Source organism: Tupaia chinensis, unplaced genomic scaffold (genome assembly GCF_000334495.1).
Source record: "Tupaia chinensis unplaced genomic scaffold, TupChi_1.0 Scaffold000549_1, whole genome shotgun sequence".
Taxonomy (NCBI): domain Eukaryota; kingdom Metazoa; phylum Chordata; class Mammalia; order Scandentia; family Tupaiidae; genus Tupaia; species Tupaia belangeri.
In genome coordinates, this window is record NW_006160061.1 from 2,898,513 (window position 1) to 2,915,020 (window position 16,508).

General features: G+C 43.3%; 1 protein-coding gene and 2 pseudogenes across 1 annotated transcript in view; 2 read left to right on the forward strand and 1 right to left on the reverse strand.

Moving 5' to 3' along the window:
• The first annotated feature begins 2,044 nt into the window (after positions 1-2,044).
• On the forward strand, positions 2,045-3,195 carry LOC102480177 (heterogeneous nuclear ribonucleoprotein C-like; annotated as a pseudogene).
• A 1,439-nt stretch (positions 3,196-4,634) lies between these two features.
• RBM43 (RNA binding motif protein 43) overlaps positions 4,635-16,508 on the forward strand; it is a 15,555-nt gene continuing 3,681 nt past the window's right edge. Inside the window, exons 1-2 of the mRNA XM_006157640.3 lie at positions 4,635-4,963; positions 14,796-15,006. Coding sequence (XP_006157702.1) covers positions 4,961-4,963; positions 14,796-15,006 — 214 coding nt within the window. The 5' untranslated portion in view covers positions 4,635-4,960. The remainder of the gene's footprint in view (positions 4,964-14,795; positions 15,007-16,508) is intronic.
• On the reverse strand, positions 8,006-9,688 carry LOC102486920 (serine/threonine-protein phosphatase 2A regulatory subunit B'' subunit gamma pseudogene; annotated as a pseudogene).

Below are 16,508 nucleotides of genomic sequence, written 5' to 3' on the forward strand. Positions count from 1 at the left end.
GAGAATGGAGAAGGAATTGCAGTATGGCTATCCCCCTGCGGGGTGATTTCTCACTTTCCCTCTCACTGTCTCTTTCTCCAGAGAGCACATGAGCCCTAAGGGAAAAACTTCTAAAAAAAATAAGTTTATTTAAAAAGTTGGGGGTGGTCAGTAGGTGGCATGGTGGTTAATTTGCTTAGATTCCTACATGGCCGACTATGGTTCAAGTCCCAGACCTGGCAGCTTGAAAATTATGCCAGGTGTGTGTGGGTACATGTCCAAAATCCTGAGAGAGGAGTGGAAGAGAAGGGATTACAGTGTGGCCATCCCCCCGGGAGATAATTTCTCCCTTTCCTTCTCTCTGGCAAGTACACACGCCCTATAGCAAAAACCTTTGAAAAAATGAAAAATAAATAAAACATTTCTTTATTGCTGCTCATAATTGATTTTTTTAAACTTTATTTATTTATTTTAATTTGACCAGAGAGGGACAGAGCAAGAGTGAGAGAGAGAGAGTGAGAAAGCAAGCCACCAGGTCTGGACTTGAACTGTGGTTGACCATGTGGGAGTCCATCGCCCTCAACCACCACGTCACCTGCCGGCTCCCATAATTGATTTTGATTTACAACAAAACCCTGTTTCTTTTTTTGATAACGTAGATGCTCTCTATGAAAATATTAAACATTGTTACACATTTTTTTAAAAAAGTTCCTCTGACCATACTATATTAAGAGAATAAATTGGGAACAAAGATTGAAGTGGGGTGACTAGGTAGTAGAGTAAGTTGAAAAAAGTAAACCAAAATATGTGAAGAGAATGTGACTTGCTTTCCATACGCTACTCTCTGAACGAGTACTTAAATGCCAAAAATAGCATGTGCTCGTGGTAAACAAATCAACAGCACATAAAGATGCAGGCTGAAGAGTCTTCACTGCAATGTCAGTCTCGTGCTCAAGAGGTTAATAGCTTCTTTCGAAATATCTGGGCATCTACAAATTAACATATTATTTCAGAAATCTCTAGACACATGTAAGCATTATCTTTCTTAATAAATTAAAAAATATATTTTCCATATCTATATCTTTAAAGAATTATTTATTTAATTTTATTTATTATTATTATTATTATTCTTTTTTTAAATTTGCTATAGGGCATGTGTGCTCATCAAAGAGACATAGAGAGAGGGAGGGAAAATGAGAAAGCAAGCCACCAGGTCTGGGACTTGAACCATGGTTGGCCATGTGGGAGTCTAGCATCCCAACCACTTAGCACCTGCTGGCTTCTCTCTCTCCTCTCTCTCTCTGTATATATGTATACACACACACACACACACACACACACACACACACACATTTATATTTTAAAGACAGGATCTCCCTGTTATGATACTGCTGTTTCAGCCTCCGAGCTGTAATCACAGACGTGGTCAGTGATCTTTTGTTTTTGTTTTTTAATTTGCCAGAGGGGGTATGTGCTCATCAGAGAGAGAGAGGGAGAGGAAGAAAGAACTCCCCATGGGGCATAGTTATGCTGCAATTTCCTCTCTTCCATTCTTCTCTCCTTCAGGATTTTGGGCACACATGCTCACACTTGGCATGTTTTTTCAAGCCGTGAGTCCAGGACTTGAATGGCATTGTCCGTCAGCTCTCTTATCTAGCAGGGCTGGGCTCTATCTGTACTTTAGATACTGTCTCATTATGTTGCCCAGGTCAGTCTTGAATTCAGATTTTACTGCTTCAAGCTGCTGAGTCACTGGAATTACATATAGATCTATTTCATTCTGTTTAAAAATGTCATAGCCACATTTTGTGACGAGTTGGAGATGGAGTGGTTGTGTGTGACTGCATTTCCTTCCTCCAGCCGCAGTCAACTTCTCTGCCTCGAACCCAGGAGCGAGATTCAGAATCGAATCTCTTTTCCCTTTCCTTTCTTGAAATACAGAGATTTGTATATAGAAAAATACATAAGTTAGTGAAACTTGGCCTGAGTGAGGTTGGTTCTTCTTTTTTTTTTTTTATCTTTAGCTACACTTTTTGGCTTTGTGAGGAACCTTACATCAATTGGAATGGCCAGCGATGTTACCGACAAGGCGGATCCTCGCTCCGTGAACTCCTGGGTATTCACTGGGAATCTCAACACTCTTGTGGTCAAGAAGTCTGATGTGGAAGCAATCTTCTCGAAGAATGGCAAAGCTGTGGGCTGCTCTGTTCATAAGGGCTTTGCCTTCATTCAGCATGTTAGTGAGGGGACTGCCCGGGCTGCTGTGGCAGGAGGGATGGCAGGGTGATTACCCGCCAGGTTTAGATGCTAATCTGGCTGCAGAGCCAAAAGTGAACTGAGAAAAAGCAGGTGTGAAACGATCTGCAGCGGAGATGTACGGCTCCTTTTTTGACTTGGACCATGATTTCTGCAGGATGATGATGACAGGATGTACAGTTCCCCAGCACGCGTTCCTTCCCACCTCCTATTGCTCGCACTCTAGTGCCCTCCAAATGCCAGCGTGTATCAGGAAACACTTCACCAAGGGGCAAAAGCTTCAATTCTAAGACTGGACAACGAGGATCGTCTTCCAAGTCTGGAAAGTTGAAAGGAGATGACCTCCAGGCCATTAAGAAGGAATTGACCAAGATTAAAAAAAAAAAAAGGGGATTCTCTTCTGCAAAACCTGGAAAAAATCGAAAAGGAACAGAGCAGACAACAGTAGAGGTGGAGAACGATAAGTCAGAAGAGGAGCAGAGCGGCAGCTCCTAGGAGAAAGATGAGACTCATGTGAAGATGGAGTCTGAGGGGGTGCAGGTGACTCTGCTGAGGAGGGGACCTACTGGATGATGATGAGAATGAAGATGGGGGGATGAGGGACCAGCAGTTAACGTAATGGCTATGTCACTGGACTCCCATGTAGTTGAACACAGTTCGCGTCCCGGACCCGGTGGCTTAAAACTCACGCTGGGTGCGTATGTGTGTGTGCCCAAGATCCCGAGAGGAGTACGGATGAGAAGGGATTGCAGTGTGGCCATCCCCCCTGGGGGGTGATTTCTCACTTTCTGTCTCTCTGTCTCTCTCTGTCTGGCGAGTGCACGCGCCCTATAGCAAAAACCTCTTCCCCCCCCCAAAATGAGATGGGGGATGACCAGCTGGAGTTGATCAAGGATGATGAAAAAGAGGCTGAGGAAGGAGAGGATGGGAGACAGCGCCAATGGCGAGGATGACTCTTAAGCACGTAGTGGGGTTTAGAACTCTTAGCCATTATTTCTTTACCTAGGCGCTTGTCTAGGATCACAATTTTCCCCAGATCCTCTCCCTAGTACCTTCAGCACACGCTCACTGTTCTCCCCATCTTTGTCCTTCCCCTGTCCATTAATTCATACTGCCCCGCGCCTGGGCCCATTTCACTTCTTCTGATGCTCCCAGTAGTTTTGTTAAGTCTTACCCTGCAATTTTGTTTTTAATTTTGATACCTCTTTATGACTTAACAATAAAAAGGATGGATGATTTTATGAGCTGTCTCCAAAATAATCCCTTGTTACTCAGGAAGCACAGTTCTTTTCATTCATGTACGAGCTCAGCAGCTGCTTCTCTAACTACAGGGCAGTATCATTTAGTTGAGAAGCACCTGAGAGCAGCTTTGAGTTAGAAGTGTGTGTTTTAGGCCCCACAGTAGAGTGCTGTGTGGGGCCATTCAACACAAATGTAACAGTGTATTTTTTGTGAATGGGGTTGGCATATCAGAAACATCCTTTAGAAAAATAGTGTAATAGTCTTAAGATTTGTTTACTGAAGTTGATACTGTGGATTATTTTTGTAAACAGCCTGATATTTGGGACCTTTTTTCCTCAAAATAAAGAAGTCCTTATTAAGCCAGGAAAAAGATGTTCATAGCCTTAGGCCTTATGATGCACCATCAGACATGTAATACATAACTCCCTTCAGTAGCTGTGTAGATTCCAGTTTGAAACATATTATATATATGTACCTGTCTATCTATCCATATGTGTAATTACCTGTATTACAACAATAAGTGATTGACATTTCTGTACAGTATCTTAGGGCTACTTGTGCACGATAACTTCAGGTTCAGTTCTAAAGCGGAAATGCTACCGCTAAGGATGTGCATTTTCACATTTCTTTTTTGCACTTTACATTTTGATAGGGGCCAATATCTTTAGAAATAGTTTCGCCTATCTATGCTTGCAGCAACACTGATACTTTCTTACACTCTGGTTAACGAGGAGTGTTATCACACTTTCTGCGTTTCCAATTCACACGTGGAAAATAGTATGGCATTACGATTTCAATGATCTTTCTTTTCCTTAGGAGTGGGATGAAGCTTCTTCATAGAGGCCCCGCACCTTCCAACCATCGCCTTTCTTCTCTGTGCTCGCTTAGATTTGACTTCGAATCTTCTATGTGGATTACTGGTTTCCCAGAGGCCCCACATTCAGGGTTCCGGAACAGGGTGGACAAGATGGAGAGCCCTCGGTTTGCAGGGACTGTGCGCTTTTCATTCAGTGCTCTGAGCACCAGACGGGATGGAAGGTGACAATCGGCGAGGAGGGGAGAAGGCACAGACGTGGGTGGAAAAGACAGCCGGCTGGGGAGATAACCAGGGCCTAGGAGAGACCTCCGAATTCCACTGAGCGCGGTACAGACGCAGAACCCGGAGGTCCCTGGAATCCCTGCCAGGAACCCTTCCAGCCCGCCGGTCTCCAGCAGGCTTTCCAAAGATGCAAAACAACCGATCACGAGGGCGTCTAGCCTGGCGCGCTCGGCAGACCCTCGAGGCCGGGCTCCCACCCAGAACACACAAGGCGCAGAGCAGACGGGCTGGGTGGAGGGGCCGCCCTTTTCTCCTCCAGTCACCAAGGCAGCGGGAACCAAAGAAACGAAACCAAAACCTGCCCGCTCCGCCCAGACCCCGCCGCGCTCGCCCCGCTAGATTGCAGACTTCCCGCTGGTCGCCCGGGCCGCGACTCTTTCCGCAATGGCAAGTTGTTTTTACTTTGGGTTTTGCATTGTAGGGTTGTGACCCTGCGGTCGCCGTGGTCCCCCAAAAGGGCTCGAACCGGCTGAACGGACCACGGTGCCGGGTGGGGCGGTTCGAGGCGGGGAGGGCTCTCGGGCTACCCACTCCCGTGGCGAGCAGACCCGGGTGGCTGTCTGCACCTGCGCCTGCAGCGACTGTGCGCTCTCCAGGAACTCCCATCCCGCCGCGTGGCACAGACTTGGAACCCGACGGGCGCGGGCCGCTGCCGCGCGCAGCCGCCGCCCAGGCGTGGGGACCGGGCGGTTTCCACGAGGAGTCGCTGCGCAGCCTGTGTGGGTTAGCTGTTGCCCTCTCTTTCGCTGACTCCAGGCCATCAAGTGGACAGATTACCCAAAGGGAGGGCCCAGCTTCTTTTCCCAAAGGGCTAGCGAGAACGATTGGAGCCAAGGGCCAGTTCGGAAGGAGTCCTGACGCCTTCTGTGCGCCTGCGTGGGAATCATCGCCTTTGTGTCTTCAGTTCGTTCTCCGAGACACAAAGGGCGCTGTGTTTTGCCATCTGTCCTGCTAGGAGGCACAGCTAGGAAATTCAATTTAGCCCTCCCCTCGTGTTTCATTCTTTCCCATCAAACACTTGAAAGCGGTGCCAGCTGTGCTTTCTTTTTATTATCGTTGTTAATTTTTAACGAATTAGAGAACTGTTTAGATACTTGAGAGGCCAGTGCGGGAGAAGAAAGAATCTAGTGTCTGGAGTGAGACGCGCAGGGTTTGCGATTGCAGTAGTCCGGCTTTCCTGCTGTGCGATTTCGTGCAAGTGGTTTAAATCCGTTTTCTTCATCCGTACACACTGGTGAACAACAGACTTAGGGTGAGAGGATTGAATGAGGTAATGAAAGCAAACTGCTTGGCACAGAGTGTTGTCGTTATTCAGGAAACAAAAACTATCAACTGAGACTGGCTTCAAGAAAGTGTGAACTTAAACAAGAAAAGTAAATATTTATTTACTACTTTCCATAAAAGCAGGACCCATCACACCACCTAACTTCTCAGTCCCATCACTGACTTTTCTATCACATTTCAAAAAGCACATGAAGACTGGGGGTGGTTAGAAACTCTCAAGTCCCTGCTGCTGCTGTCCGCCTAATACTGCCTCACATTCCCACTGCGTCTTCACCCGGCTCTCCGTCGATGGTAGAGTTCCGGAAGTGCAGGTTTTGTTCACCTGGTGGCATGGCAGCAAGGGTGTCCCGGCTGAAATAAGCAGCCGACCTTGAGAAACGCGTAGCCAAGTGCAGTGAACAAGTCTTCTAGTGGTCTCTTCCTATTGCCTGCTTTTTGGCTTTCGGATAGGATGGCTGAAAGTCTCTTCAGACAGCTTTGATGCAAGAAAAGTGCCTTTACCTGAATATCTCTGAACTAAAATTCTGCTCTGGGGTCACAATCATTGAAATGACTGTATTTCTCCAGGACATTTCTTTTCTTTCTTTTTTTTATTATTATTATTTTTTAGAGGTTTTGTGAGCGCACACACACTCACCAGAGAGACAGAGAGACAGAAAGCGAGAAATTACCCCCTGGGGGGATGGCCATGCTGCAGTCCCTTCTCCTCCATTCTCCTCTTGAGATCCTGGACACACGCACACACACTTCCAGCATGAGTTTAAGCCACCGGGTCTGGGACTTGAACCACAGTTGACTCTGTGGGAGTCCAGTGACATAGCCATTACGCTAACTGCTGGTCCCTTCATTTCCTTCTTAACCACGGATAGAAGAGATTCATAGCTTTCATTGTTCACAATTAAGATCTGTGAAATTACGTGTTAACCATAGGTCCTCAAACCTGGGAAAGAAGGTGGAAGAATGCTGACAGGTAATTGATACAATTCATCAAATGATTCAGAAAAAAATAGTTCTTATAAAATAAGGCCATTCAGGTTTTTCCCACCAAAAATGCTGGCTCAGAGAGAAGTTTCTCTGAAAATAAACATTTCTTTTGAAAATTAACTACATTTAGATATTTGAATAAAGAAATATTCAATTGTATTGATTAGGGCATAGTGGTAAGATTTTCTGATTTGAATGAATTGAGTATGATTCACTAGCCATTTACCCACTGAGGCTGGTGTGGGCTATTAGAACAGGACCTATCAAGACAAGTCTCCAGTAAGGGTCTCCGAATATCTGAAAAATCTCTTTGTCCAGCTTTTCCTCTTCTAGGGAGAACTGTCTTGGGAAAATTACATTGTTCTACTGGAAATAGGATGTAGGAACTCTTTGAAGTCTCATACATTTTTATTGTTTTTCACTAGACAATCTAGTTTGCAGATAATGCCAGGAAATTCTGTTTTCTTTCAGTAAAAGTGTCTTCCAGGGCCAGATGGCTGGTTAAGGCAGCTAGATCCCACATGGCTGATTATGTGGTTCAAGTCCTGGTGGTTTGGAAAACAGACTGAGCCTGTGTGTGTGTCCAAAATTCCAAGAGGAGAGTGGAGAAGGGATTGGAGCATGACCATGCGCCCTGGGGGGTACTTTCTCACTTTCTCTCTTTCTGGTGAGCACACATGAGCCCTATAGTAAAAATCAAACCAAAACAAAACAAAACAAATGAAAAACCCTACAAAAGAACCCCCAAGCCTTCTGTAACAAATAGCCAAGAGAGTATCATGGATTTTATTTTCAGGAAACAAACATTCCTTTAGTTTGTATTTGTCTCAACAGGGGCCATTTCCACCCCTCCTCTCTTCTTCACCCACACTGCTTTTTCTGGGGACTCTTTGTTTCCTTTATATCTTTGCCCCATTAATTCAATTTTTTTTTTCTAATCACAAAGGTTTATTTTGAACCAAATGGAACAAGAACTTAACCATCTCCTCAGAAGCAATATTTGGTCCTACTGCTTCCGTAGTGTCACCAGGAACCAAAACATATGCTGTGATCTATAGGCATATGAAGTGTTTTATTTAGAACATTTCTAAGGATTCTGCTTCAAAGGTTTTGCATGTACCACTGCACCATACATTAATGAAAGCAGTCTAGTCTTTCAAAGATCATGTGTCATCAAGGTCTGCAGAGTTTTCATTGTCATTTGCAACAAGGGCTTCTCTGTTCTCATAGGTCCAGAAGCCATTCAGATCAAGTAGAAGGGTGGTAACTGTGTCACCTTGATTACTATTGATTAAATCTTTTTTTTTTTTTTTTGCTATGCGTGCACTCGCCAGCCAGACAGAGAGAGACAGAGAGATAGAAAGCGAGAAATCACCCCCCCGGGGGGGAAGGCCACGCCGCAATCCCTTCTCCATTCTCCTCTCGGGATCTTGGGCACGCACGCACATGTGCCTGGCATGAGTTTAAGCCACTGGGTCCCGGACGCGAACCGCGGTCGACTACGTGGGAGTCCAGTGACATAGCCATTACGCTAACTGCTGGTCCCACTATTGATTAAATCTTGAATAGCGATTTTCAGAGGATCCTTTGGTTTTACCATGTCAAAGATTTCATCCTTGACATCTTGAAATGAAACAGGATCTTGTCCATGGATTTTCATTAGTTCCTGTATGGCTTAAAAGATAAAAATGGAGGCAGATATCCTTCAAACTCTTCTCTTTTATAAACTTTTATAAAAGAAATGACTGAAGAAACTGCTGTCACCCAGTTAGACCTAACGAAATAATGAAGGGAAAAGACATTCAAATATCCCTTGTTCTCAATATCAAGAAGTTTGAAAATATACTGTAGAGCTGCAGGTTCCTTTCTGTTTTCTAATGCAAGAACAAAGTCCAAGTAGGTCTTATAATCCATTTCTCCATCATAAGTGAGACACTCCTGGAAAACATGATCTAAGAAGACGTTTGTCATGGTTGCTGTTCCATAGCGGGAGAGTTCTTCTTTACTTAGCATGCCATTGTGATCTTCATCAAGATTCAAATACTGACCATAAACCCTTAGGGCAGAAGGAGCAGAAAACCAATTTGTTTCTTGACTTTCCTTGGATAGTTCCTCATCCCTTAGCTCCAATAAATCATCTAGGAAGCTGCATGCTAAAATATCTTGAATTTTTATCTTCCCTATTCTTAGGGGATCTAAAAAGAAGAAGAATTTCCTAACTGCTGTATAAACATAAAAGGAGTAAAAGGATTTTTCCAGCCCATCTAATTGTGGCAAGGTGGGGATAAGTTCCAGTATGTAGTTTTCTAAATCAGATTCCCTAAGGTACCCTTGCCCAGCGACATCATATAAACTGCGGCCTATTCTTGTTTGATGAAGCCAAACTTTTCTCATGACATAATTAAAGAACTGCATGATGGAAATTCTTCCATATGAATTTGTATGAAGGAGTTGAGCAAAGACCTTTGCTGTGAAAAACTGCTTGCACTTTGGTCCAGCTTTTTCACCAACTTTCAAAAAACTTTCATAATTGATCATTGCTTATTCTCCAATCATAGGTGGTGTTTGGTGTTTGTTCAGCACAAACCATAAATTCTGTAATTCTTCATTATCTAACAGTTCTCTGCTTTTTCTTTGTAGAAAGACAGCTCTGGATTCTTCTCTTAATTTCTGTAGCAAAACTTCATCTTTAGCTGGCAGCCTATAATAAAACCGGGAAATGGTCTTATAAAATTCATTTGTGTTTTTTCTACCTCCTTTCCATTCTGTGTAGTATTTGGTAAATAAATCCATTTCTTCATCTTTCAATTATTGTTCACTTTTTTTTTTTTTTCCCATTTGCATCTGTGTTGGTGTTGGGCATCGCTAACCACTGGCGGTGGTGGCGAAGAACTTCTTTCCAGTCCTTGGCCGCCTCTCCCTCCGGGGCAGCTCTTACATTTGCAGTTTACTAACCACTCCACCCCCTACCAGCTCCCCATTAATTCAAATTTGACCTTAGCCTTCAAGGCCTCTTTTTCAGGAAGCCTTTTTTGACTGCTTTAGCCAGAATTTGTCTTGCTTCTTAATCCTATATGACATTTATTGTATATTTTAGAATTTCATTGTGAATGGTCTTGTGTTTTTCTCAAAGTGTTGGGTATTGGCCTATTTCCTCTTGTAGAGAAATAGGTCTCTTTTGTGTGTATCAAACACTTTCGAAATGATTTATTTGTGTCTGACTCTCTCTGTTTCATAAGATAAAGGTCCCTCTCCCTCCTTTTAAAATTAATCCTAAAGCCCATCAGAGTTCCCACACTTATTGACCACTTAGTAAATTTTTTGTGGGGAAACTGACTTTCTTTCCTTTTTCTGTTTCTTTTTCTTTTCTTTTTTTTTTTGAGAGTGCGAATTTTACTGTAGGATGTGTGCACTCACCAGAGAGACAGAAAGTGAGAAATTACCCCATGGGGGGGATGGCCATGCCACAGTCACCTCTTCTCCATTCTCCTCTTGGGATTTTAGGCACGCATGCACATGCACCAGGAGTAAGGTTTAAGCAACTGGTCTGGGACTCAAACCAAGGTCAACTACATGGGAGTCCAGTGGTGTAACCATATTATGTAATCTGCTGGTCCTGGGGGAACTAAATTTCAGGGCAAAGAGTTTGTTTTATTTTTGGTGTGTATCATCCATGGTACTCAGCATACTTTCAAAGTAGAAAACCTATTAATACAGTATTTGCTAACTGATTAGCTAATGGACAATATACTATATATTCTAAGAAATTTAGTTGCAAATTGTGACTTTAAAAACACTATTGCACCATTTTTTTGCTACCTTATTTTATCAACTACCACTTGAAATACCAAAGTGATGCTAAGAGAGTGCATATATCAGGGTAGTCATTATTGAATTTATTTTATTATTCTTTTGTCCATGAGCAAAAGAGATAGGGAGAGAAAGAGGGAGACAGATGGATAGGGGCCTCCGACAGGGTCTTCATGCTGTGAACCACCCCCAGCCTCAGCCAGCCTGAATCATGGGCACAAGCATGCCTGGCGTGCTAGCAGAGATCTCTGGGCAAGAACCCACAACTGTCCCACATGGATCAGCTTCACAGAGCATTACACAGCTACTGGGCCCCATCCAGCCCCGTCACCGACTTGGTCATTTTTTGTTGAGTCTTACTATAATAAGTGAGGATTTCATTTAGGTAACCTCTGACTTCTTTTTTTCCCTTCAAGTTTAGAAGTTGTAATATTATTTTTTATTTTCTATGGGTGACTTTTTTTTCTTTTTATTCGCTATAGGATACTTGCAGGAGAAAGAGAGAGAGAGGAGAGAGAAAGTGAAAAGCACTCTCCAGGGGAATGGCCACTCCACAGTCCCCTCTCCTCTATTCTCCTCTCAGGACCTTTGAGAATGTATTCACATGCACCTGGCATATTTTTCAAGCCACAGGGTCTAGGACTGGAACTGCCCAGTCAGCCATGTGGAATTCAGCTGCCTTAACCAACACGCCTTCAATGGATGATTTTTGTTAACTTCCATAGTATTATACAATTCTGTGTAATGTAGCAGATTATTATTCTCTTCTTTCCTTTTTTTTTTTTTTTTTGGAGAGGTTTTTGCTATAGGGCGCATGTGCTCACCAGAAAGATAGAGACAGAGAGAGAAGGTGAGAAATCACCCCCAGGGAGGATGGCCATGCCGCAGTCTCTTCTCCTCCATTCTCCTCTTGGGATCTTGGACGCACACGCACATATGCCTGGCATGAGTTTAAGCCACTGTGTCTGGGACTTGCATTGCAGTCGACTCCATGGGAGTCCAGCAACATAGCCATTATGTCATCTGCTGTCCCATATTCTTTTTAAAAACTTCTGTTAGCTCTGCCTTTATTTTTACATTGGTGGGATTGGATGTTTCCATTGTGTTCTATAACCATATTTAAGTCTTTGATATTTTGAAGACTTAGCAGATTTAGTCTAAAAGTTAAAAACTAGTATTAGTGTTGACATTATTAAGGACTAATGTGCTGCGATTCCCTTTTCTCCTTTTGGCTCAACATCATGTGTATTTTTCCTTTCCATTTGCAGGAACATGTCCCCCGTAGCTGGGTCAGCCCAATGGATTTTCTTTTTCTTTTTTTTCTCTTTATTTGCATTCTCAGGTATTCCTTGAGGTTCTGACTCAGCTGCCTTCATCATGGTGTGTTCTGCGTGTGCTCAGTTTGCGTGCATCAGCATTGTGGGTAGAATGTGTGGGAGATGACTGGAGAAGCCGTTTTAGCAGCCGCCCTCCAGCAACCCTTTGTCTGTGGTTTCCTTTTCCCTTTCTGAGGTTCTGCTCTTCAGGCTCTCACCTTTCTACTGCAACCACCTTTTGCCCATTCCAGGTCAATTTGTCTTACTCTTCTGCATAATTCTGTGCATTTTCAGTCTTCCAGAAACTTGTTCAAGATCCCTATGCTGATTGCTCCTTTTAACTGTGTTTATTCTTTTATTTATTATATTTAAAAAATGATTTAATTTAGTTTTACTCATCATCATTATTATTAGTTTTAATTTGACCAGAGAGAGATGGGGGCAGGGGGAGGAGTGAGAAAGCAAGCCACCAGATCTGGGACTCAAACCATGGTCGACCATGTGGGAGTCCAGCACCTTAACCACCATGCCACCTGCTGGCCCCAATTTATTTTAAAAGTCTTTAATTTTAAGGGACTCTCAGAGAGGACAGGACATTGTGTCTGTGCTTAGACTGTCCTCTTGACCCGGGAGGTCAAAAGCAGTGAGCCTGTTCCGTGAAATCCTACTCTGGGTACTGAGTCTCCAGGACTGACAGCCCCAAACGCCTTTCTGTTTTGTTAACTATTACTTGGGCCAAGGCATCCTGTCTTCCCTGGGATAATTTAGAACAGATTGTGTCTGACCTCAGGTGTAATCAGGTTGGTCTAATGGTAAGGAGTGAAAGAAGCTTACAAACAATTTTTCTAATTGGGCTTGGGAATAAATTAAGGCATTTAAATAAATGTCCCTTAACTTAGTACAGTAAGACGTTCAAAGAATGGGAACCCAAGGAAGGATGCAGTAGCTTGAAAAACACACCACATACATGTGTATCTGTGCCCCAAACCTCGAAAGGAAAATGAGAGAGATGGGGGCAGGGGGAGGAGTGAGAAAGCAAGCCACCAGATCTGGGACTCAAACCATGGTCGACCATGTGGGAGTCCAGCACCTTAACCACCATGCCACCTGCTGGCCCCAATTTATTTTAAAAGTCTTTAATTTTAAGGGACTCTCAGAGAGGACAGGACATTGTGTCTGTGCTTAGACTGTCCTCTTGACCCGGGAGGTCAAAAGCAGTGAGCCTGTTCCGTGAAATCCTACTCTGGGTACTGAGTCTCCAGGACTGACAGCCCCAAACGCCTTTCTGTTTTGTTAACTATTACTTGGGCCAAGGCATCCTGTCTTCCCTGGGATAATTTAGAACAGATTGTGTCTGACCTCAGGTGTAATCAGGTTGGTCTAATGGTAAGGAGTGAAAGAAGCTTACAAACAATTTTTCTAATTGGGCTTGGGAATAAATTAAGGCATTTAAATAAATGTCCCTTAACTTAGTACAGTAAGACGTTCAAAGAATGGGAACCCAAGGAAGGATGCAGTAGCTTGAAAAACACACCACATACATGTGTATCTGTGCCCCAAACCTCGAAAGGAAAATGGAGGAAAAGGGATTGTGACATGGTCATCGCCCTTGGGGGGCTGATTTCTCACTTTTTCTTTCTCTTTTTCTCTTGTGAGCACACATGGTCTATGGCAAAAACTTAAACATATATAACTCTGTTGGGACCCTTTTTTTTTTGGAGAGGTTTTTGCTGTAGGGTACGTGCGCTCGCCAGACAGACAGAGAGACAGAGAGACAGAAAGCGAGAACTCACCCCCCAGGGGGGATGGCCACGCCACAGTCCTTCCCTTTGTTCTCCTCTCGGGATCTTGGGCACGCACGCACACGTGCCCAGCGTGAGTTTAAGCCACTGGGTCTGGAACTCGAACCGTGGCCAACTATGTCCAGCGACATAGCCATTACGCTAACTGCTGGTCCCTGTTGGGACCCTTTAGGGATTGCTAGCTCCCTCTCTGTCTCTCTCCCCTTCCCTCTTTCTCATGACGGGCTCATGGAAATGAGTACATAAATAAATAGATAAATATATAAATAAAATTTATTTTATATCTCTATCATCTATCTATAGCAACATATATATATATATATATGGAGAGAGAGATCATACACCAGCTCCGCGGCACAGTGTAATGCACTGCTCAAAAGAAGCTGATGCCACATGGTGACCACAGTTTGAATCCTAATCCCAGTCAGCCTGAAACACATGAGGCATGCACAGGTGTCTGAGATCTGACTTCTAGAGAACTGGAGGTAGGAGGTGCTGGTGTGATCAGATCCTGTAGAGGGTGCTTCTCTCTCTCCTTCTCTCTCTTGCTATCACATACACACACACCGTCCCCCGCCACACACACACATACTGGGTTGTTGGAAAAGAAATGACGCATTTTTGCATAGAAAAATGTGTCATGACTTTTATGACAACCCAATACTTTGATCTGCATGCACACACACACACGTACACACTATCATGAATAAAAGAAAATCAGAAATAAAAAAAATGTATATATTGCCATAGAGCATGTGTGGTCTCTGGAGAAAGAGAAAGACAGAGGGAAAGTGAGAAATCACTCTCTGGGGGAAATGGTCATGCCACAATCCCTTCTCCTCCATTCTCCTTTCGGGATTTTGGGAATACATGCATATGTGCCTGGAGTGTTTTTCAGGCTTCCAGGTCTGGGACTTGAACTGTGCAGTCAGACATGTGGGATCCAGTCCCCTAACTTTTATACTACTTGCTGGCCCCCAGAGTGCTATATTCTGAAAATGTGCCCTACTGTTTCTCTTACAGGCATCTATTTCGAAGGTCAAGGAATTCAAAGCTTCTGAAAGGACTGTTGTAGTTGCTGGCCTCCCAGTTGGCTGTTTTAGTGATCATTCATTGGCCACATTGGTGAAGAGTCACTTCCAAGATGTCAAGAATGAGGGTGGAGATGTTGAAGATGTGATATATCCAACAAAAACCAAGGGAGTTGCATATGTAATATTCAAAGAAAAGAAAGGTATTTCCAAATCAAATTTTTTTTTTTTTGGAGAGATTTTCACTGTAGGGCGCGTGCGCTCGCCAGACAGACAGAGAGAGACATAGAGACAGAAAGCGAGAAATCACCCCCCCCAGGGGGGATGGTCACGCCGCAATCCCTTCTCCTCCATTCTCCTCTCGGGATCTTGGGCACGCACGCACACGCGCCTGGCATGAGTTTTAAGCCACCGGGTCCGGGACACGAACCGCGGTCGACTACGTGGGAATCCAGCAACATAGCCATTACGCTAACTGCTGGTTCCCCCAAATCAAATTTTGTAATCTTAGAAAAACTCATCAATGAAATTAAAAATCACATTTGTTAAAGAGATTTGTGGGATTGGCAACATTTAAAGTACCTTTTCAAAATTATTTTACTTCAGAATATAAAAGTGGCACAGTATTGCATTAGCAATAATATCTGTGAAAATGGATCATGATAAAGTTACTAATGGAGACTTTTTTCTTATATTTGGAATCCACCTATATCTTGGCATAAAAGGGTACATTTTATTGCAGAAAACTTGTAAAATACAGAAAAGAAATAAAGACCTCTCCTCACTTAAATGATATATAATCTTATAGACAAGATAACTACTTTGGGAGTCTTAAAGTGGTTTCAGCAGTATAATTATACTCTGTTTCTCTTTGTTCAAACAGCAAGCAGATATTCTATTGTAGTATCTGCCTTATTACTGGTGAAGTTGAGTTGACAAATATGGCTTAGATTTGAGAGCAGATCCATTTTGTCCCCATACTATTTCTGATGTAGGTAAGAAGCTGGGTACTAGCAATCCCACTTCTGGCTATCTGCCCAAAGGACAGGAGAATGCTCAGTGGGAAAAGTGCTTGTACATCTGTGTTTTATTGTGGCATTATTCACGATTGCTATGACATAGAACCAACCCAGATGTCCACGAACAGATGTATGGATTGAAAAAGTGTGGCACATATACTCCACGGAATACTATTTAGCCATAAAAAACAAATCCTGGTATTTGACAGAAAGTGGACAGATTTGGAAGATTTATTGCTAAGTGAAGCAAGTCAGGCTATGGAAGAGAGACATTGTGTGTCTCCACTTAACATATACCGACTGTCCGCACTCTGTGGTAAAGACTGAAAAATTTGAGGACATAAAAGCATTGAAAATAGTTATGGACACTGGAAACAGTGTGGAAGGGTGGGAGAGGAGAAGAGTAAATTGGGGAGAAAAATAGAGAAGTAAGACATTTGTGGAACACAGAAATGGTCTATTACTTGATGATAATGTGTATAGTATTCTAAACTGAACTGGTCTCAGGTGTATTTCATGTTGAGTAAATTCTCTTTACAAGCTAAATGATGTATAGTCATTGAATGTATTAAAAAATAATAATAAAAAAAGTTGGGTCTGTAGAACACCCTTAGCCCTCAGACTCATGGAGTGGGCAGCCTTTACAGCTTAGTGGCTGGGAAAATAAACTACCACGCAAAGAAGAG